This window comes from Podarcis pityusensis (assembly GCF_964106645.2).
Source record: "Podarcis pityusensis genome assembly, chromosome: 7".
NCBI lineage: Eukaryota > Metazoa > Chordata > Lepidosauria > Squamata > Lacertidae > Podarcis > Podarcis pityusensis.
Window position 1 is genome coordinate 39,099,474 of NC_138031.1, and position 23,780 is coordinate 39,123,253.

The window sequence follows — 23,780 nt, forward strand, 5'->3', positions numbered from 1 at the left end:
TTGGAGTAGTGGGGGCAGGCATTTTGAGAAGATCCCTAACTGGACCTGGAGACAGTGACTGCACACATGAATGAGAGCGGGTGCGGTGCATATTTTCTCAGCAGCAATGCTGGAAGCCGGAGCAGCAAAAGAGGAGAGAAGGGGGGAAAGGGGAAGAAGCATAGTTGTGTGTGTATATATGTGTTGCATATGTTAAATCTATTAGTTTTGTGTTTAATTATATATCTTTAATTAAATATAACAATTGTAAATACAGTGGTACCTCGGGTTAAGTACTTAATTCGTTCCAGAGGTCCGTTCTTAACCTGAAACTGTTCTTAACCTGAAGCACCACTTTAGCTAATGGGGCCTCCCGCTGCCGCCGCGCCGCCAAAGCACAATTTCTGTTCTCATCCTGAAGCAAAGTTCTTAACCTGAAGCATGATTTCTGGGTTAGCAGAGTCTGTAACCTGAAGCGTATGTAACCTGAAGCATCTGTAACCTGAGGTACCACTGTATTAAATAATATCAACTACATTGCAAACATTTTAATTTATAGTATGGAAATTTAATTCAGTCGGTGGCCCCAGGTTCTTTGTCAAAGAACTACTGCAGTCCACTTCATCTGAGAGGTTGGACCATCTTGTCCTAGAACATGTGCAAAAGATTGCAGCATTTGCTTTGGCTGTAACCCCATGCATACACACAGTGGTATTTATTTCCTTGTGAACAGGCATATGATTTTTCTCCTAGTTCCATATAGCAGACTATTTTTGGAGATGAAAGAATAGATGCTCTGAAAAAAGCACTTCCAACCGTCACTTTACAATAAGGTCAAAATCATTCTCTTGGAAGGTTGCACCAACAACAGCTGCACAGGGGCATCCAAGGTCTTCAGCCTTTGTAATTAAAAAAAAGAGCAGATTTCTCTTACCAGGAAAGGGATCCTGATCAGAACACAATGCTGGCAGTTCAACACATGTCTCTTCATTGGGTTTGAACCAACAGTCAAAATTTAGCCACATCTCTTGCTGGGTGCCTGTATGTTTCATATGCAGCATGGCTAAATGCCAAGACTCCTTTAGCAGAGCATGTGGACCAGATACTTGAATTTTGTAAAGGGAGCCAATATTTGCAAGTTCAGCCTACATGAAAGGGAAAACAAACAATAAACAAAACTTGCCTTTTGGATCAGCATAAAATAATTATTTGCCTGTCAGCTGTGTTTGATGTCTTAATGGTTTCAACCACTAAGGGCACAGCAAAACCTCTCCCTACTGGCAGAGCTTTGAGGAGCAGTGGGGCCACCAGCACATCCACCCACAGTCCTGCTCCTCATGGTGGCTGTGTGGAAAGTGGGGGCAGGACAATCAGGCCCAGATTGGACAATGCCATGAGGCCAACACAAGATCCAATGGACCCCAGCTGAGCCCTTCCCTTTGTCCAGTTTCAGGCCTTTCTCCAGGTAGCTGTTGGTTGGGTGCCCTGATGCCAGAGGTCCCATGTGTTTCATAGATGGAAGGGGGAGTGCTGTGACACTTAGGTCACTCCATTGGTTGGAGCTAGCTAGCAAAGCCAGCAGAGCTAGGTGGAGAGACATTTCCACTTAGTTCAACCCTCCACCTCCCAGCCCAGCCTAACACTGTGTATGGATTGCTTTGCTCTATAACAAATCAACATCATAGTACAAATAGGATTTTAAAATAATTATCAGCCTTTAAAATAATTATAAAAGTCCTGGTTAATCTTTCTATGCACAATATTGTTACAAAGATTGGGTGCCACCCTCACTCTCTGCTGAGCGGTAGCAAGATTCCAAGGGGTTCCAGGCACTCACAGGGTGTCAGTTCCTTTGGAGAACTGAGGCATGGCAGAGACTGTTGCAGCCTTATGAAATATGGTTTATTCACCTATTTACACCTTCAGGCTGCACAGAGGGAGTGCAGATCTTACAGCATGGTCATTTCAAGACAGGCTTGTCCCCCACAGCAGTGCAGCCCTGGAGTCAAATGGATCTATTCAGCCAGCCTTCAGCCAACCTACCCAAGATGGATCTCTGTCTTCGTTCTCTCCCTTCTTCCCAGCAAAACTTGCTAAAAACACTCTTTTCCTGTCACCTCAAACACACACCCCATCACCTTGGCAACCGCTGTCCAGGCCCAATAATTCCTTTTCAGTCAGGCCATCAACACCTTTTGTCATGTGAATGCATCTATCCCAGGTGAGGGAGGCCCTGGCTTTGAAAGGAAGCTTAGCCTGTATTTTTCCAATGGCCTGCAATCTTCCCTACAACACTCCAAAATAATCAAAATCCTACCATTTTTTAATTTCTAGGGTTTAGGTGGGTCCCCCCCAAATTATAACAATATTATTCACATGGACTGTTGTGAACAGAGGATGAGATTTTCATCTGAATTAGATAAACAATAGAAAACTGAGAGTCCCTTCGTGCATCACATTTTTTACACCTCCTAAGATGTTTTTTCATTCCCCTGAAAAATATACAATATAATTTCAACAAGCACATATTTGCAAATAAATACTGGTATCACACATGCACAAGAAAAGGAACTCAAGAGTTGGCTTCAGCAATACCCCGCTGTATATACATATAATGTGTGGGAGAAAAAGCTTTATCTTTGCCTTTATGTTCTTTTGTGGGATTCTAAACAATGTTTTCATTTTATCTTAACACCAGGAAAATTAAAAGCTAATGATCCTTTGATTTATAATCTACCATTCAGACCCCTGTAAACAAGGCACTTTGCTGTGCTGTTTTTATGAGAAGCAATCTAGCTGCCGTGATGTTAGCAAGGATTCAAGTACTATTTTCATTCCTATCAGTCTTTTATGGAAGAAACATCTTTCCAGGGTGAACAGTAAGTAAAGTAGCTGAGATCAGCAGGGTCAATGTCAGCCCCCAACATACCTGAGCAACTGCTATCTCAATGGGCCCATCACTGTCCTAGCCAGCACCAGACAGCTAGGTCTAACCCCCATTTAAATTCCCCACAATGCTCCCAACAGGGCATCATTCTGGGGTGCTGTGAGAAATTAGTAGGGTGACTAGATCCAGCTGCTTGAAGTGCTGCTGCTACCACTTGCTGCCAGCTAAGGCTTTCCAAGGCCCTTTCAAACCTGGAGGGAAGTTCACTAAAGAAAAAGCTGAGGACACATATTGGCAATTCACCAGTGCTTGGCATGTGTGCAAATGTGTCCCAGGTTGTAAAAAGCAAGTATAGTTTCACTTAAAAGGTGCCATTGTTTCTTCCAGTGGTGCATTACTGCCCCTGCAAAATTGCTGAGATCATAGTGGCAGTGGAATGGGAAGGGCCCCCAAAAGGAATTGTTTCATGATTCGACAGTTGCCAGTTTGTTTCCCAACCCAATTCAAGGCGCTCATGTTAGCGTTTAAGGCCCTAAACAAGTCAGGTCCCAAGTACCTGAAAGACCGTCTCCTTCCCTAGAGGCTACCTCAGGTGCTAAGATCTGAGAAGGGTACCCTCTTGGTTGTTCAACTGCCTGCAGAAGGTTGGGAGTGATGGCCCAAGAGGTGGCTTTCTCAGTAGCAGTCCCTAAGTTGGGAAACTGGCACCTTCACTATACAGCTTTTGACAAATGCTTTGGATACTTGAGATGTATATTTTTTAGGACCCACCATATTGTTTTTAATTTTAAGTTGTTTTAAAATGCTTTTGATACTGTGTAATATTGTATTTTAATATAAATGTTGTGTTTCAATTACTGCAGCCCACTCTGGGACATAAGGGTAAACAGTGGGTAACAAGTAGTAGTAGTAGTAGTAGTAGTAGTAGTAGTAATACATAGAATGAGTTCACTGATCTTTGGGTCATCTTACAGCTTTAAAATGGCACACACATGTACACATGGTATAGCCCCCAAATCATCTACTCTAAGCAATGTCTTTAGCCTTTGTATTTTTGTTTCTTGTAAAAAAAGAAAAAGAAAAAAGGAATACTTAATTACTTTGATTTCTGTTGCTGTTCCTGAAAACTGATGTGACAGCTTTTTGCGGTCTTGGTCTCCATAGAAAATGAAAGTCAAGTTTACAGGTTCAATTTCAGTGTTCATATCAGACCCAATGATATCCATTATCCATAAACCGGAGGACTTTTTGTTGATTTGAGGATCTTTTGCGCAAGAGATCAGTTTTTTACCTTAAAAGGGAGTAATGACAAAATCAATAATTGGATATAATTGGATCCAGTCTGGGTGGTAAACAAAAGGTGTGATAACTCACTTTAAGTTCTACTTATTTCAACTGTATTTAATATGTATATGTATTTAACTTTTAAAACTTCAGCAACTCTGCCCCCTCCAAAAAGCTCAACAACCCTACTTACATGTACTTACGATTGGCTAAATTTTACCCCAGTGCTATGTTGCTTTGCTACAACCATGACAACAGTAGTAGTGCACCTATAGAGTTGCTCTTTAATAATTTAATACCCTCATCATTTTAAATCACAGATATAGAGTCCTTTTAAACTAGTACCATTTGGGTTTCACTGTCCATTCAGAAGTTAATTATTAAGGAACAGACAGCATCCTTCAGAGTCCTAAATAATTGTTCTCATAGAAAACACCAATGCTCTGCAAATTCCACTATATCATCCACAAATACTCTTTAGTGTGAGAGACAATGACAGGTGGAGATAGCAAATAGCTTCAACAAAACACTCTTGCAATCAGGCCATAAATAGGAACATGCTGTGTGATAGTGACAAGTGAACATATAATAAAGCCTAATCTGCTCAAGATCCTAGCACAGCAGGGTTGAATATTTGGTTTCTGTCTGCTATATCTGTACCATTAACCCTGGAGTAATAATATCTATTAATGTATTTTTGTTGTTCCCTGCAGGAGGGTTCCTGTGACTTTAACAGTTGCACGAGGCAGGAATTCAACAGGTGATACTTTTCTTGGCTCAGGCACGTAGCTGTGGGATGAAATGTCACCCACTTAATTTGTTAATGAGACAAGAGCATCACCCTTTGGCTCTGTAGTCCCAGGGCAACTGGTAGTTGGATGTAAGCATTCTTTTTGGCAGGAAAGGCAAAGCATGGAGCCAGACTGGGCTCCCCTTTGATGCCATTCTGCTCTAAGAGGCAAGGCAAGCAGCCGCTTAACAAAAGCCATTACCTTGCCCATGGAAGAGATCAGATTTTGCGTGTAACCCTTTCCCTTAAAAATCCAAATGCTTATTTTTTATTTGGTCATTTTGAGAAATCATCATTATAACTGGGCAACTAATAAATCCTATATAGATAAATATGTATGGTTCCAGATTCAAAAGTTCACAAGCTGCAAACTGCGGGATACTAGTTACTAATGCATTTTGTCTACCAATACTGTCAGCTATTAAATTTCACTGTATTGTATATTTAAAATACTTTCTGCTAAAAACAAAATACCTTTGCATGGCAGCTATTAGATGGTGCAATATTAAAATATGCTTTTCTGTGCCAGCTATCAAATACAGTGGTTTTCAAACACAGTTCTGACTGGTGGGCAAGTATCTTTTAAAAAAAGGAAGGGGGAAAAAAGCTTGTCTAGCACAGTTGATCTTCCGCTTCAATGTGCAGCCTTACCAGAAGATCCAGTGTGTTTGGACAATCCTCTCTGTTTGCCCTGTGTAATGGCAGATCCCAAAGTGCTCCAAGTGAAATGAATATATGCTTTAGGGCATCCCTGAATTTTCTGCAACACTCATTGTTATAGGAAGTGCTACTGAAGAAATAAACTCTGCTGTTTTGGTTCTTTAAAATGATAATAAGAACAGCTACAAATCACGGGCAAAAAGCAACTGTCAGCTATCAAACTGAAACATTGTATATATAATTACCTGGTGCTATTGGTGAAGACAGAAGGAACTTATAAAACAACCTACCTATTGTTTCAATCTCACACACAGTGTCACAGATTCCCAGGTGAGTATCCAGCCAATTCCAGCATGGGAAGACCCATTCTTTATCTGAGTTCTCAGACTTCTTAACTGTTACCATCTTCAAGTATATTCCAGCTCCATATCCTTCTCCATCATGTCCTATAACTACCTTTTTCAAATGGCTCAAGGAAACGGCCTCCACTAAGAAGGAATCCACCTGAAGAAGAGCTACTTTTTAGTTTACAAATATTAAGTAATCAAGACTAGATATAACAGGTTTTTTTGGGGGGGGTGGAATTTGTATAGAGAACAAGATCTGGATGTCATGCCTGACTGTTGAATCTTTAAGCACTTCAAGTTATTTTCCAGATTGAGGCACATTGACTACTTAGTGAATACCATTTAACAATTACACTAAACTCCATCATGTTTCTCATATTCAGGAAATTACCCATCCCCAACATGGTCCCTTCCAGATCTTGTTGGGCTGCAGCTTCCAAAATCTCTGACCACTGGCCTTGCTGACTAGAACTGATGAGTGCTGTAGTTAGCTGCATTCTTAGTAACCTCACCATTTTGCTAACCTTTTCATATCTATATTGATATCTACAGTATATCTATATCTATATCTATATCTATATCTATATCTATATCTATATCTATATCTATATCTATATATCTATATCTATATCTATATCTATATCATCTATATCTATATCTATATCTATATCTATATCTATATCTATATCTCTATATATATCTATATCTCTATATATCTATATATCTTCTTGGCTCCTCTGTGTTTCAATTCAGGACAGTTAAAAATAAAAGTTCCAGAGAGAGTAAGGCTCCTGTCTTTCTTCTCCTGCAGCCCTATTTTAGGATACTTCAGCTGACTTTTTTTTTTAAAGAAGAGTCCCTTGCTGGCTGGGACACACCATTGCTATGCAATACCACTCATCCAATGCTTATCCAATCCAATTATAATAAAGGAGGGGGAAAGAACTGCGATTTCTCCCCATCTCTCAGCAGCTAGTCTTTCTTCAAGCAACGAATCTACTTGCTACCACTATGTAGCAAAGTGATAACTGTTACTGCCACCCCTTTATACAATGTAATTGTAATATACTGTTGCATTTGAAAAATGTATAGGAGAATAAAATGAAACTGGAAACTGGGTAGTTACATGTAAACAATGAGGTTCATAATATTTACAAACCACTTTGTAATCAGGTTTTTTGTACCTTCTCCATTTCATTGCATTAAATGAGGGTTTGGGTGTTATTGTTTCTTGCTATGTTACCTTATTCCTTGTAAACTGTTCTCCTGCAGTGAAAGAACGTTGCAGTTTTCTGATACCTGTGTCACCTCTATCACCATAAAGTATTACGTAAAGGTTTGCAAAGGTTTCTGCTCCCCATAAATCTCCAGTGTGTACAGAAACAACATATTTATGCACTGAGAAAAAGGAAAAATAGGAGAACAGCATTCAATAACACACTATTGCTTCAAAACTACAAAATTACACACACAGAGACATTGTATTTCAGTGCTGCCACAACAAAGTAAAATATCCAAATAAAGTAGATATAATTGATATCTACTGGTATTCAGAGATCTACTTCCTTTTTTACTAGAATATATAGCAATCATGATCATATATAGCCAATATGGCATGGATTGGATCAGGCACAAAAGTAGTTTGAGGAATAGACGCATGAAGGCTTAAGGTTCTTAAGGGGCCAGCTAGCTGAACTTAACTGTTCCAGGAACGAAAAGCCGAAGTGACAAAACCAGCCTATTTAACAAGTGAACCTGAACTAAATGCCCCCATACCAGTGACACAATGTGGAGTAGGTGAGAAAACTGACCCACCAATGCCAAAATTCCAACTCAGCCCTAAAAAGTGACCAACAAGTCAGACTATGAACTAGGGATGTGGGCAGGTGCCACCTACAAAGGAGAAAAGAGGCATAGCCAGAGTTTAAATAAGATCCACTGTCCTACGCTCTCAGGCCACAACTATGTCCCACAGCCCAATATATCAGAATGCTAGGAAAAAGGAAAATAGTTTTTTGGATAGGTGATAGAATAAGTGGGTAAGGGGTTTGAGGGTCTTAGAAGGAGAATAAGTTAAAGCTGTCTTCATATTTTAAACATAATCAAGAGTCAAATTCTGTGGCTTGTTCCCAAACCAGGAAATATAAGTCTTCACAACATTTCTATTTATAATTGCACCTGGTAACTTAATTAATTACAGCCCATACATTTTACTTGTGTTTGCACTTGGAAATGTAGGTAGCATTCTGAGAAATAAAGCAATCTTTTTTAAAAATTATTATTACACAAGGAAAACATTCCTAATAAGCACTTCAGCCATTCAAGTTCATGTAAGTGAAAGAATCCAGTGCTCCATCTTACAAAAATGACTTTCCATTATTCCCAATTATGTGCTTTATCTTTTGCCAGTATAATTCTAATTCTCTGGTTTGCACACAAAGTTGTGCATAGAGTATAACAATGGCCAAGCAGTTTCTCATTTAATTAAGAGGGATTTGAGTACTTGTGAAGCATTGCTTCAGATCCACAGTAATTTTCAGGCACTGAGAAATTTAACAAAATACTTAGTTTTGCTGCACTGATTTCTTTCAAATGTTAGTTCACCTTGTTCCTGTCTTCTCTGCTATTTTTACCTGGTAAAGGCTTCTGGTTCTCAGTCACTGCAGGGAATTCTTTCACCAGCTCTTGGTGTTCTCGGCTAAGAGAAAACCAGCAGTTACAGTCAAAGTTCACTTCTTGATTAGTGTGCAGCTCTTCCATCTGAAAAGACTTCAAATGCCAACCCTCAAAGTCTGGCAAATCATCACAGCTGACCCGAATCTTATACACATCTCCAACATCTCCAGATTCAATCTGCAGTGAAGAAAAATGGAAGAGCAGGTTACCTGAGCAGAAGGAGGGAGGACACAATATAGATTTTTACAAGCTGGAGAAGATGCCTCACTATATTGAAAGCATGGTCTGAAGGCATATGAAGCCAACCACTTATGGAATGCTTTCCCCATTGAGATCAGGCAGGCACCAATTATGGGGCTTTTTCTGTCATCAGTTAAATACATGTTTGTTTACCCAGGCTTTCCCTGACCACCAGTACCATGGAATCATAGAACTGGAAGAGACCCAAAAGGCCATCTAGTCCAACTCTCTGCAATGCAGGAATTACAGATAAAGATAAAGAATCACTGGCAGTCCCTCACATCATGGTGCCTTAGGTGTTTCAATGCATGATAGATACCATTTCCTTGCCCCACAAAAAGTTAGGTTTTGTGCCTGATCATGAAGTATGTGAAGACTAAGGCTATATTTGCGCATTGCATTTTTAGGACAATGTTAAACTCTTTTAGTATATTAAACTCAAACTTTTTTGTTTTATATTATTTAATCAATATTTGTTACTCATAGTGGACATTGCAGTCTCCCTGTGTTATTGATGGATTGGATGCTGGAACTGAAGGTTCTGTCATGACCTTGCTACTTCAATGGTGAAGGTCATTTTTGTTACTACTGCTGCCGATAGTTAAAATGTCAAGAAAATCAATGTAATGTCTTTCGCTGCTCACCTTCTCCCTGGATTTTTTCAGTTTATGTAGGCAGAGAAAGAATTGATGGTGACTAATGCCAAGATGAGAATACAGATATAGATAAGGAAAAATCATTCCCAATTACTTTCATCCTCCTTTGTATCAACATAGACAAGGCAGAAAGAACCACTCCCTTTTTGCAGCACTATCACTTTATTTGTTCATCCATATTTTTTTTTCACTTACCCATATACCAGAATCATACAGTGGTGGAATCTACACACATATAAAAAACGGTGTGAAAATTCTTTTTTAAAAAATGTTTTGAAAAATATCTTGAATTTACCATAGCTCCCCAATGCCATCTAGGGCCATGTTTGTATATTGAACTGTACAACACATTTTAAATGCTTTATTTGTCACTGTATAGCTGAGTCCCATGTAACTCTGGTAGAGTACAGCACTTCAGTTCACAGTAAGGGAATCACACATTGGAATGCTTCCTCTTAAAACCGAAAAAATCCTCTGCACATAGAAGATGTACATGCAAGATGCATGTGTTGTAACCATGGGGCATTTAAATGAGTTAGTCAGTGACTGCATATTTATACTCTTTAGAAAAGCAGTGAATGCCTTGTGGCAGGAAAGCTTGCCATGCATTTCACTGAAGCAGTTCATTCAATGTTCTTCAGGCTGGCCTGTTTATTCCACATCCATCCTGATTCATCTGCACAAAGCTTACACGCTAGTTAGACTAGGCCTAGCCTTTATTGAGCTATTGTTTTGTTTATAGAAGGAGCGGGGAACCTCTGGCCTGCAGACCAATCTTGGGCTACCAAGGGCTCCAATTTGGAAAGCCAGTCCACTTCCCCAAAACCATGTCCACCAGTGACATCAGCTGATGGGTGGCAGAACAGGGTTTAATCCTGCATTGGCTGCCCTGCCCTGCCCCCAGCAGGAAACAGGACTGCCCAGCCTAGGCAGTAGGAATTAATCTTCTCTCATCTGCTGATGAGTGGAGATTTGGAGAGAGATCAGAGCGAGACTTTAAATCTCAGGGATTTAAAGGGAAAGCAGGAAGTTTACTGGGTTTTGCAATATTTGCATTTATTTACAACTATGCAAGTTGAGCATAAGGTGGAGGTTGGTAGCATTAACACGCCAACAGATGCTGCTCCCCCTTTAAGTTCTAGGGTGGCAACTAACTCCATAGGATTTTTCCAGAGTGCAACTCAACCTTCTGTGCAACTCTGTCAGTTGCAGTCTCTGTTACCGTCTGCACCCGATGACACCATTCCCCACAGAAAAAGAGGGATTGCCTGAGGAAGATGTGCCCCCAACAATTCCCCAACCATTAGGTCCTATGGAAGCAAATTGCTTGCACTTGGAGAACTGTTTTACATAATAAAGCTAAACCTGTCTGCCAAGTTTGATCACTCAGGCAGTCCCTCTGTGATCCCCAGACCCCAATCTTACAGGCAGTGGGGAGAATCCTAGAAAAGTCCTTTAGTCTGAACACAATCCCACAACTAAGGAATAGGATTGATTATCTCACAAAATGTCTTGGGCCTCATATTGAGATGATACCAATGTTTTTAAGGACTGTGGTGCAAATGCCTCCCCAGTTCCCCTGCTACACTGGTTACCCAGGCCTGTTGCTAAAATACAGAAATTCAAATGACATGCAATGGATATAAAACAAGGGGGGAAATTCATAGCAGTAAGCACCTTAAAATGATCCCATAATAGTATAATACCAATTTCCATTATGTTGGTTTATTATATACTACTAAGAATGTTTTTCCTACTTTCTATTAGCTGAAAAATTATCTCCCAATAAGATTTCCAATGAATAAGAATCCCTATTTTGCCCTCCTGAACCTAGGCAACAATCTTAAAGTTTTCTCAGGTTTGCTGGGATATGCCTCATGCAAACTTTCCTGTCTGACTACCAGACAAAAATTTGCACTTGTGGCTTGGCCATCAGGAAGCCATAGATATCCATGAATTTGCAAGACTATCATGATGTCAGTCATTTTTCTCTGGCTCCTATTGATAGTTTGATAGCAATCCATCTGATTAGTTTGACTGGCGCTTGCATCATCAAAAATTGCTTTATGAACTAAAGCTCAAACAGCCCAAGCTTAGATGGCAGATTTTTTGAAATTGGGAGTGCATCTAAATTTCACACCACGTGGATTAGTCACTCCTAATGCCACATCAGCCATTTTGCATATATGGTCAGGATGGATAAAGGGAGGTAAAAAGGTGGATTATTTTTCAGTCTTTCAGGGCATAGAGTACGAATGAGTAGATTAGGAACTCTGATCTCCAATTGTATTCCAGACCAGCAAATTTAAATCTAACATATTTTAGTTCCAATTAACCTGAATGAGCTGGCAGATACATTATTAGAAACAATTGCAGCTACTGCCTCTTCTATGAACACCTTTCTTCAGTTCATCTGATCTTTGTTGTGGCCAGAGGTGAGGAAGTGGGTCTGTGGCTAGCATTCAGCAGCACCTTCTGAGTCTATGATACAATCATTTCCTTTTACATCCCCTGACTCCACAAAAAATATTAGTCCACAATTTCTTTCTCTCCACTCTGTTCTTCCACCTGGGTGTTTTTAAGTCAGTTAAAATAACTGCACTTTGTTGTTTTGTAGTTTTGATTTACTTGGCTGCTGAGGATAAAGTTGTATGTTTCTGTTTCTCTATCAGTCTGTTATTTGATCTGCTCTTGAGATCCTAATAAACTCTTTTATCCCTTTGATTCCCATTAGCCCCAAATTAACGTAAAGTAGCTTTTAAAGTCAAGCCAAGCAAATAGTTTATTTAAAAAACTCTAACATGATCTCTTTGAACTGATCAGAGTTCGATCCAATTTTTCAGTGCTCCACATGAGCTCTGTTTGTAGTTGTGCCAGACAACAAATCCTCATCATGTTCTAACTGCCCTCTTCCTCTGAACAAGTCTCCAGGCTGGTTGTAATAATTATGTCGACTAATCCATTAACCTGAGGAGGTTTCATGTTTACATCTTGAGCATAGCGAACAGCACCACCTCCATTTAGCTCAGCTTTACAGCCTGAGCATACATTCCCAATAAATTCAAGGGAGGTTACATTTCAGCAACTGTGCCTAGGACTGGCAGCATGCATTATAAAGAAATATCCATGAAACCAGAATGTTTGCATTTACTAATAAAACTTTTCCAGGACACCTTCATGACTGCTATGTGTCGCATTAACATGGCAACAGTCCTCATAAGCACTGGTTACATAATGAGCCGCTGTCTGGAATTGCTTCTGGTCCCCCCCCCCCCCACTGAAATAACAACACTTGAAAGCCAGTGTGCTAGAAAAGGCCACTGTGGGCAGAAAAGGCAGGGTTGCATCTCTCATTGAAAAAAAGCAAGATTCTAAGTGACACTGAAAACACAGAATGGTGTCTTGAAATCTTATAGCTTTATATTTTCATGGATGGGGTGTTCTTTTCCTGAACCAAGTTGACATTTTGGCTACCTCTCAATATGCACAAGTTGCCCCATTTCACCCCACTCCTACTAACCCCACTCCCATGAGAACCATCTCCATCTCCAAGTATTTTGGAGTATTACATTTATACCTTGTTTGCTCTCCCCTCCAGGTAGTGCAGGGTTGCATACATGGCTATTCCCCTGCACTAATTTTTCCTCACACAGCTTGCTGTTGTTTATTCGTTTAGTTGTGTCTGACTCTTTGTGACCCCATGGACCAGAGAACGCCAGGCACTCCTGTCCTCCACTGCCTCCCGCAGTTTGGTCAAACTCATGTTAGTAGCTTCGAGAACACTGTCCAGCCATCACTTCCTCTGTCGTCCCCTTCTCCTTGTGCCCTCAATCTTTACCAACATCAGGGTCTTTTCCAGGGAGTCTTCTCTTCTCATGAGGTGGCCAAAGTATTGGAGCCTCAGCTTCAGGATCTGCCCTTCCACTGAGCATTCAGGGCTGAGTTCCTTAAGACTGGATAGGTTTGATCTTCTTGCAGTCCATGGGATTCTCAAGAGTCTCCTCCAGCACCATAATTCAAAAGCATCAATTCTTCGGTGATCAGCCTTCTTTATGGTCCAGCCCTCACTTTCCCTGATAGAAAGGCTTTACTGAAAGATAGTGACTGGCGTAGCAGGCATCCAGTGAGCTTCATCACTGAGTTGAGATTTAAAACTCCATCTCCCCAGTACAAATCCACCACTCTTACCATAAAACTATGCTTTTTTTCCAGCTAGAACTCACTGGAACTCAGTTCCAGCACTTCTCACGTGAACGCCATTGCCATTATAAGAGAACAAGGGAAGCATTCATGGTGAGTTCTGGCACCTCTTTTTCTAGAAAAATAACACTGCTCTTCACTGTCAGGGAACACTTTATATCAGCAAATGCAATACCTCATTGCCCATGGTGGAGAACTGTCAAACTCATAGATGAGAGTGGGCAAAAGCTTCATGTTCATGCGGAGATCTGTGTATGCATTCAAGGTTCCTATGAGCACTTAAGCTGCTGGATTGGTGCCAAATATATGTTCAAACTTAAGCAAATCAACACCCACATATTCATGGAAATAATTAGAAATCAAATTTATGGATCAAAATGAGGCCTGCCATTTTTAAGAAGCTGACTCTGTATAAACAGTACTATATTATTTGTATGTGAATCCTGACTAAGTGCTATCGTACTGAATCCAGATCTTTGTTGTTCTTCTGCTCCTGCATATTGCTTTGCTGAATTTGCAGTCTTCTGTTAATTGCAACATCACACAGCCATTCCCATGGCAACCAGTTTTGCTGCCACAAATGGGAATAGGTGAACTCACGCAACAAAAGCCTATGATCATTCAAACAGCCTCAGCAATAAGGTATAAAGAGGGCAACCAAGCCTTGATGTTGCTTAAATGGTTTGGAATAGAATGGCATCTCAAGATTTTCATGCCACAGCTATTGCTCTTAAATTTCAGACTGGCTTTGTGAGCTGTCAGATACTTGAGCTGCACAGCCAGGGGTAGCTCTAGAAAACAATATTTAGGGAGGAGGGGAGAGACTAGAAAATGCAAGGTACAGTATAAGGGAGGGGCAAAATCTCTGTATTGCACATGCAAGATTAACATGCAGAAAGCTTGTTTGCTTATTCAGCGGTTGCAATTGTTCTCATGGAGCTGTGTCAGCATGGGGAGGGGTGGGGCAGAGAAAAAAAATCAGGAAGGTCACATTCCCATGTGTGTGACCATCTATTTTAAAAAAGAAACAAAAACAAATTTGTGCACAAAGAATATTGGCCAGCATTACTGGATTTGCAAAGATTTTATGCAAATAATCACAAAGGGAAAAAAACATACTCATGTTATCCTGCTGTTCTCTGACAAAGTAATGTAGCACACTACTGAAGAGCATGAGCTATGAGCTATGAAATTCCACATTCTTAGCTCAACTGTGAACACAACTGGGAAAGGGGTCGGGATAGGCAAGCCCTTACCTCCCATGCCTCTCCTCCCAATTTGTAATATGGAGATAAAATATGGACTAGATCACTTTTGGGGTTCCTTCCCAATTCAGTGATTGACCCAGTTGCCTGGTGATGCTCAAAGTTCTGGACCCATGGCAAGCATCACTATTGGGCCCTGGCAGGTGCCCAAGGATACTAGGTACAGATGCCAGCCCTGATTCTGCAGTTTACTAAAATATGTGCTTGCTTAGAATGCTACAGAATTACTAAAGTATGTGCTTAGTTAGAATGCTACAGAAACACAAACTATTGCTACTATTAGTCAACTGTATCACGAGTCATTTAGGAACCAGATGCAGTAGGATCCCACTATGTTGAATATTGCACATTCATGCTCTACCATGACTGAGGGCAAAACAATTACAAAGTGTCTGAAAAACTAGCTTTTCCAACAGCCTATTGCTCTATTATTGAAATGAGGCATTCTCCCCAACAGACCCCTGCTATAATAGATTCCACTCTGAGTATGCTATAAAGGTCAGATGGGACTTGAATTAAATTGCTTCACTGTTTGAAAATCTACCAGCAAAGGTAACAAGCCAGACTATGTTTTCTACTCCAGTGCCCCCAATATGAGGCTATGCAAGGAAAGACTCTTGGTGAAGCAGTCAATCAAAAATAATAAGAAAAAATGTTCCAGGCTTCAGCAGGGGAAGAGATGCACAGGTATTTGGGGAAGAACTGTAGCTCAATGAAAGAGCATCTGCTTTGCATGCAGAAGGTCCTAGGTTCAATCCCCACATCTCCAGGTAGGTCTGGAGACCACTTCTGCCTGAAACCCCGGAGAGCTAATAACAGTCAGTGTAGACAATATTGAGCTACATGGACCAATTAGGTTTGACTCAATATAAAACAACTTCCTATGTTCCTATTCAGCAATTGGGCAAGGAAGCCACCAATAGTGAACATAGCAAAAGTACTCTGAGCAATAATCCCTAGACACAGGTTGTGGGCAATATTCCTGCAGTGCAGGGGGTGGGACAAGAGGACCCTGGGGTCCCTTCCAATTCTACAGTTTTATGAGTCTATGATTCTATGTCACATCCTCTCTTCTCCAAGGAGCGGGGAAGTAAGGGTTGTTTCCTGCCTCTCCTCCCTCCTATGTAAGCTCAGCACATGTATGAGGCTGGAGCTCCCAAGCCCAGACTCCATGTTTGAAGATACTTTTTCGTATTTTGTAACCAAGAATATATTATCCGTGTTGTTTCTGCTGTAGCACTGAACAATGCATGGGCAAGTAAAGCATTTACACTTACTTAAGTTTGTGGTCTATTCACTCTGAGAGGGGTAGAGGTGGAGGAGCTCAATCGTAAATGCTTAATACAGTGTGGGAGAGAAGAATCTAACTGTGAACAGTTGTGACACAAAATCAAATAGATAGTGGCTCTTCTTCTGAGCTACAACCCAATACAATACAATAGAAGTTAAATGCCCCTAAATGGGAAACTAAAAGGATGGCTCCCAGACCCAGCCATCCAGCACTAATAAAATGAGAATAAAGAGAGACCCAGGGCAGACATCAGGACACCCTTGTGGGGCCCTAGTAACTGCCCAGGAATGTCATGGCCTAACACTGGGCCAGTTGTCACCAATTTGCCTATGTTCTGTAAAGTGTCAATTTATTTCTTCTGAAAATGCATAGAACCTACCTTTCCCGACCATAGGCTGAGCACGGTCTTTCAATAGATACTTCTATGATTCTCACTATTTCTGACTTTGGGTATGTGTTGCATTCCATATTGGCTGCATCCAGCTTACAGATTGTAAAAGAACAGGGAAAATATATCGAGAAAAACTAAACCACAAATCAAGCCATCTTTGTAAATAAGAGATGGCATTTGCTACAGTCATAATAGGATTCCAAATATATCCTTTGGCTAGAGCAAGATGCCACTGCAATCTCTGTGCTGTGCTGTAGCTGCAACTTACAAGGAATTCATCAGTTGCTCCTGGTTGAAAGGGCATATCTCCCAAGCTTTGGGAAGAAAGAAGAAGATTGTCACTTTTGCCCTTTGAGCCGTAAATCACAAGGGTTCTTTTACACTCCCGTGACAGTGGGGAATCTTGAGCAGTCTTTACCAGCACTCTCCACTGACCTGTGGAATAAAGGTAAACAAACAATCAAAACAAAATTGTATTTTATAAGACTGAGGAAGAACTATCAAGGGTTTCTTGCTATTTTTGTGACTAAAATGAATTTCAGCAGTGCTGTACATAAGGAAAGGACTTTTGAAGTCAAGTACTCACACATTCACTGCAGTGATTTGTGGGGTTTTTTTTGCAAAAAATAATAATTGCCAGTATTCACGGCTTGATAAAAGTGCTGTGAGTGCCAGCACAAAACAGCTGCCACAAGCAGCAAAAAAGGGGGTGAAGATGCTCTGTACCATCACAAAAAAGCACTGATTCACTAAGATTGTGTCAATGGCAAGGCAACACAAGATCAGGCTATGAGATGTTGGAGACCAGTGTATTATACACTATTATACAACTGCATTTTAGGCAAAGAGTAACTGCAAGTTAGGCAGCTCTGTGACATTTTCAAGTAAGTTAATTCATGAAATAGCTACAACATCATTTGTCAACTTCATTTTCTGTCCTCCCCCCCCTTATGGTTTTTCTTAACAAGCTTAACATTAGCTAACAGTGTGATACAGCAATAAAAAATCTAACACTATTCTAGGCTGCATCCATAGAAGTATAGTGTCCAGATGAAGGGAAGTAATAGTACTATTCTATTCTGCACTGGTCAGACCACACCTGGAGTACTGTGTCTAGTTCTAGGCAACACAGTTTAAGAAGGATATTGACATATTATGCTAATAAAGGATGAATGAATAAATACTGACAAACAGGAATGTGTGCAGAGTAGGACAACCAAGATGATCAATGGCTTCAAGTTACAAGAAAGGAGATTCTGATCAGGAAGGACTTTCTGACAGCAAGAGCTGTTCGACGGTGGAATGGACTCCATTGGAAGGTTGTGGACTCTCCTTTTTTGGAGGTTTTTAAGCTGAAGTTGGATGGTCATCTGTCATGGATGATTTAGTTGAGATTCCTTTGTTACAGGGGCTTGGACTAGATGACACTTGGGGTACCAGAGAACTTTACGCAACTCCATGATTCTTCCCCATTTTCCCATTTTTAAAATTCCTACTCCTACACCACATTTTCTCCTTTGCATGTGCTGTCCTGGCTCATTTCCCTCCACCATACACAATACTTCTTTATCACCAGTGAAGAGCTAACAGTTATGCAGGTCACAGGAGCAAGCCTCATCAAGGGAAGAGAATCAGCAATTATAGAATGGAAGAGTCAGATCTGCTGAGTCAGACACAGTTTTCCATGCTATCCTGCTCTAATTGATCCCTTCAATCAGTTGTGATCTGGTGCAGGTGTCCCATGGCACAGATAAGGCGTCATACCTTATTCTGTAGAGGGTGGCAGGGGGTGGGTTTCTCGTAGGCAATCACAATGAGAGGCTTTCATAGCTGCTTGTGGCAGCAAAGACTCAAATCCTAAACATTTGAATTAATTTCTGCTTGTTTTAACTCCCCTCACTAAAGCCCTTTGCTGTAACAGACACTTTGCTTCTCCTCTCATGTCATTTTATATTTACTTGTTGACATAGATGAGGGAGATCAGAACTGCTACTAATACATTGATGGTGCTCTGTCATCTTTTTAATTAGTAATGTAGCAGCAAGAGAATGAAGAGAGGTGCAGCTCCCAGAGCAAAAGTGATTGCATGATCTGGCAAAGCAAGAGGGTGAACAAACCCACCTTGGAGTGATAATGAGGGTTCATGACAGATTAGTACTGGGAAAGACAGCAAATGAGGGAAATAAAAAAAAAAAGGCTGGGTACGGCTCTTCTTTTCTTTAATGGCATTCCTACTTCATGCCAGGAAATTTTAAGACCTCTTTGCAAAATGCTTTCCATTTCTAATAGAAAACCCAACTTTGCATTTCACCTAGCTGACAATCTTTTGTTAAAGTTCAATGTGTTTTACAAGTTGAATCAAGGCAATCAGAAGTACAGGCAGAGACCATTTTAGGTCTCCATCCATATTTCAATGAATACTAACAAGAAAACACAAGTTGGTCCGTGTAGCAGCAGGCACTCCATTAGATGATGCTAGATCCTTAAAAGTAACAATGAAGCCATATCAAATTAGCAAAATAGGTCGGGATGGATAGATTGGTCCATGTCAGTCTTGAATGTGTTCATTCATAAAACATCAATTGCATTCCTTTTTTGCATTTATCTGTGAATCTTTTATCTGTATGAAAATTCTTGTTTAAATATGGATCTACATATACCGTAATTTTATATTAAAAATACACATTTAACTACTTGTTTTAGCTCAATGTGCATTTTCCTAAAAAAAATCTTATCCTAATACAGTATAGGATTTTTTAAAAATTATCTTGGTACATATTTTTAGCTGAGAACTGTATTACAAAACTTTGAGAAGTTACATCCCAATTGGTGTATTAGTGCAGGAGGTGAAAATTAGTCTACTTAAAAATATGGACTGAATGAAACGTCCCTCCATCCCTAGTAATACCAACAGCCCAGCATGGACTGCCATCACCAATATGAGATAATATGGTGAAACAGAGCATGAGCAGCAGGAAAAACTGGTGACCAAGCAAGAGAGACTGTTACTGGGGCAACAGCAATAAGCAGGTGAAAAAGCAGAAATTTGACAGACTGTCTGGAGAGGCTCAATGGACTTGGTGGTGTACATGGACTTCAGGGCAGGGATCTGCAAAACGTGGTTGTGCATAGTAGCTGTATAGCTTAAGTCTGCATTATTTCTGGATACTATGAGAATACCCTGATGAACTCTGACCTGAAACTGCTTTTGCTGTCACTTCACAATGCATTTTTTCCACTCACTTGCTACAGTAGCTGTCTCCAATTATTTAATGACAGTGATGTTGGCGTAAACAAAACAAACCTTGGATCTGCTCTCAGAAGAACCTCTGACTCATTTTAGAATAGAACAATAAATATGAGGAAAACACTTTGTGAGAAATCCTTTTCGCTACTCAGCTAAATGACTTATGATGCCCCTTCTACAGATCATTATCAGACAATCTGTATTTTCCATGTTAGCAGAAGCTTTCCATGAATAGCTACTTGTAAAAGACAATGGCTGCATTTGCATGTAACACTAAACCATTATTGAATGCTAGATGGACAAGCCTGAATAAATGCAACCATGTGTTCCTCCTTTTTTTTCTTATGTGTCTGCTTCAGCCCAGAATGGTGTTTAAATTTAAACAGCAAAGACTGTTTCTACAGGAAATGAATACAGAGTGTAACTTACCTCTATATGCCATTGGTGCATTACTGTTTTCTAAAATAGAAAAGCAAAAACAATCTTATTCTTATTCACAAGAAGAATCTATAGTTTTAAGTTTAATTCGCAATTTGGTACCTAGGATATAATTATAGTACAAATGATCTTATTTTCAGTACTTACTTCTGGCAATTAGCTCTCTTTCTGTCTTCCCATCATCCTGGTACTCATCTAGCCATCTTCCATTGTAAAAAAAGAAAGTAATTACAGTGAAGGCAGTTAGTAATTAGTCTTGGTAAATCGAAACCCTGCATTATTTCCCCCCTAAACTTAACAAAGTTTCTAAGTATCACTTGTCAAGTTACATATTGTCTCTCCAGATATAAACAAGGGTAGCTGTTCTTAATACAGAGGAATTGTGTAGATTTATTTACTGTAAACAATTTTATGTCACGCTTCAGCCTAACAACTCCCAGGGTGGCGCACAGCAATTACAAAACCAACACACAATAAAAAATAAAACATAACAAAACAATATTTTTATTAAGAAAAACTGCAACAAAGAAGAGCATTCTACATTCAAGACGACACACCTTGAAAGTTCTTCTCTTCCATTACCACCTGTCTCACTTAAGCAGGTTCAGAGAAGTATTTTTGATTAAGATTAATGTTACAGCACAGCCATAGGGAAGATAGTGGTCCTTTGGTTCCGGCTTCCCAAACCATTTAGCCATCAAGACCTGGCAAAATGTGTTCCCTTTGGCCTGCCCACATTAGTAACCTAGTGGGTGTACTAAGTTTTGAAAAAGTCCTCAAAAGCAAACCCACATATAAGATATTGCAGTAGTCTAGTTTGATGGTTACCAGACCACAGCCAGGCTATCTCTGTCCAGGATAAGTCGCATCAGCACACCAGTCTTAGCTAATAAAATGCGCTTTAAATCATGGAGCTTACTTGGGCCTTCTATAAGAAGCTGGATCTCTCTCAGCACCCTCAAACTGTGAGCCTGATATTTCAATGGGAGTACAAGCCCATCCTTAGAAGGTTCAACACTATGCCCCTAGTAAGACAAACAACTCACCAACAGTGACCTGTCTCATGAGAATTCTGCTTAATTTTGTGGGCCTTCATCCAACAACCCCTTACTGATTCCTGACATCAATTCAACACACCACTACAAACATTTCTAGATTTAATAATAATAATTCTACTGAATCAGATGAAAAGGAGAATAGAGCTGGGTGTCATTAGCATACTGACATTCATCCTAGTCCAAATGCCTGGATTACCACACCCAGCAGATTCAGGTAAACATGTCTCATGGAACGCAAGATGGAACTTTGCAGAGCAGATTGTCATAAGACCAAGCAGTAGCCCCCTAACACCAGCATTTGAACATTGTCACTGAATGACAATGCCCCTGAGCCACAACCCAGAAAGTCTGTTGAGGCTTATCATGCTCAAGAATATTAAAAGGCACTGAAAGATTCAGGAGGGCACACGCCTTCTTCTGACAACACAGATTATCCATCAAGACAACCAATGTTTTTTCAACACCAAACCTGCTCTTCAACCCTATGAGGTCCTTCAAGGTTCTGCCCTGCCTCCCCATCATGCTTTTTTACTGTGTGCATGAAACCCCTGAGGCCATGCAGGGATTTGGAGTGACGTGTCATCATATGTAGAAAACACTCAATTGTATTTCTTTTTTACACTTGAGTCAGGGAAGCAGCAGATGTGCTGAACTGTTATATGGAAATTATCGTGAACTGGCTGAGGATCAATAAAGTGAATCCAGACAAGACAGAGAAACTGTGATTCATAGAAGCATAGAATTTTAGAGTTGGAAGGGACTACTAGGATCATTTTAGTCCAGCACCCTGCAATGCAGGAATCACCTAGCCATGGAGCTGTAGTTCAGCCTGTTCTGGTTTATATTATCAATATACTGTAAATCCTTCCATTTTGATGAGGAACTCTTGCACATTAATCACATTAGCATACCTATTACAGGGAAACACTACTTCTTCTTCTTCCCCTTCCTCTCTCTCTTGAAATTTGATGACAACTTTTTCAAGGAACCAACCACTGCCTGTGATTCAATGACAAAAACATTCTATGCTTAGATTGCTTGTGTGTGAGAGAGGGGTGGTAGTGGTGGTTAATTCAATCATATCAAACTCAGATAATCAGGACAAAGGGATTAACACAGTTCACTTGCGCAAAGCCAATAATTAATGCTCTCAAACTTTATTTTTCCTCAAAAATAAGAAACCTTTAGGTCTAAGGAAAGATATTTTGTCTGAGATGGTTTTAACAGAATATTTGATGAGCTAAACACTTCATCTTTTTTACAGTTTGCATTGCATATGGGTGAAGGATGAAATGCTTAGCTTATGGGTAGGATGGGGGAGAGAGTTTTGTATTGTACAACAGAAACTCAAGGAGAGCTAGGTAAACAAATTTCATTACTATTCAAACATATTTTAGAACCTTCCCAAATTATTGTTTTAAATAATAATATAATAAATTATCAGCTGATATTTATTTGATTCAGATGTGTTTACAGTAAGAAATACATTCATTGTAGGGGTATTAACTTTTCCCAGCAACCAAACCACATTTTTTATTTAATCTGGTTACATGACTGTGACATCGAAACTCATATACAACACAACTCCTCCACAATACCCACACAATTTTATCATATTTTAACAAGTTATATTTTGGGATTTTAAAAACTAAGAGACTGAGCATTTCCCTGATTTGATGTTCTAAGCTGGCAATCTTGGTATTTTAGGATGAAGCCTCCACTGGAGACAATGGGAATTCCTTCTGGGTAGACACATCTAGGATTGCACTGCAATTACTTTATTGGTGAAATATTTGAACAAAAATGTTCCCTAAACTGACTGATTTGCGGGTAAATTCCGCTCTTTGAAAAAGCAATATATATTTTTATTACTTCATCAGTGTGGACCTTTTCTTTTTAAAAAGGGATATAATACATCAAATGTTTGTTCCATACAGAAAAAAATAGGTCTGCTTCACATTTTATGTTGCGGATGTGTATGTCAACTGCATACAAACCTGTAACGTTTAACAAAACAATGTATTTTCGTAAGTATATATGTACCAAGAGTAACAGCCAATCGTAGTTTCTTGGTGCATGTCTACCACATGTCCCCATGTTTGGAGAGAAGGTGACACCACCTTAAAACATTACTGTGTTTATTGGAAAGCATGTGAAAGACAAGAAGCGCACATGCTTTCCCATAAATTATGATTAAGCCATTAGACAAAGCAACAGCTATAATATGGGAGGAGTCAACAGTAATGCAAAGGGAGAAGGCTCAGAATTGCTTGAAGTTCTTCTATAAAATTTGATTATCTTTATAAAATATATGTTATCATATAAGATGAATAAACTATATGCTCTATATACAGCAAGAAAAAAAAATCTT

The 23,780-nt window shown here is 39.9% G+C and overlaps 1 protein-coding gene across 3 annotated transcripts in view; it reads right to left on the reverse strand.

The window, feature by feature from the left end:
- The window catches only part of RP1 (RP1 axonemal microtubule associated), a 186,153-nt gene that overhangs the window by 62,386 nt on the left and 99,987 nt on the right, over positions 1–23,780 (reverse strand). For all 3 annotated transcript variants that reach the window (XM_081013254.1, XM_081013252.1, XM_081013253.1), the window contains 9 exons: positions 22,321–22,408; positions 20,499–20,554; positions 20,343–20,372; positions 16,935–17,101; positions 8,581–8,800; positions 7,191–7,345; positions 5,891–6,104; positions 3,967–4,157; positions 914–1,124 (listed from right to left, as the gene is read on the reverse strand). In XM_081013254.1, the coding sequence (XP_080869380.1) occupies positions 914–1,124; positions 3,967–4,157; positions 5,891–6,104; positions 7,191–7,345; positions 8,581–8,800; positions 16,935–17,101; positions 20,343–20,372; positions 20,499–20,554; positions 22,321–22,408 (1,332 nt within the window). The remainder of the gene's footprint in view (positions 1–913; positions 1,125–3,966; positions 4,158–5,890; positions 6,105–7,190; positions 7,346–8,580; positions 8,801–16,934; positions 17,102–20,342; positions 20,373–20,498; positions 20,555–22,320; positions 22,409–23,780) is intronic.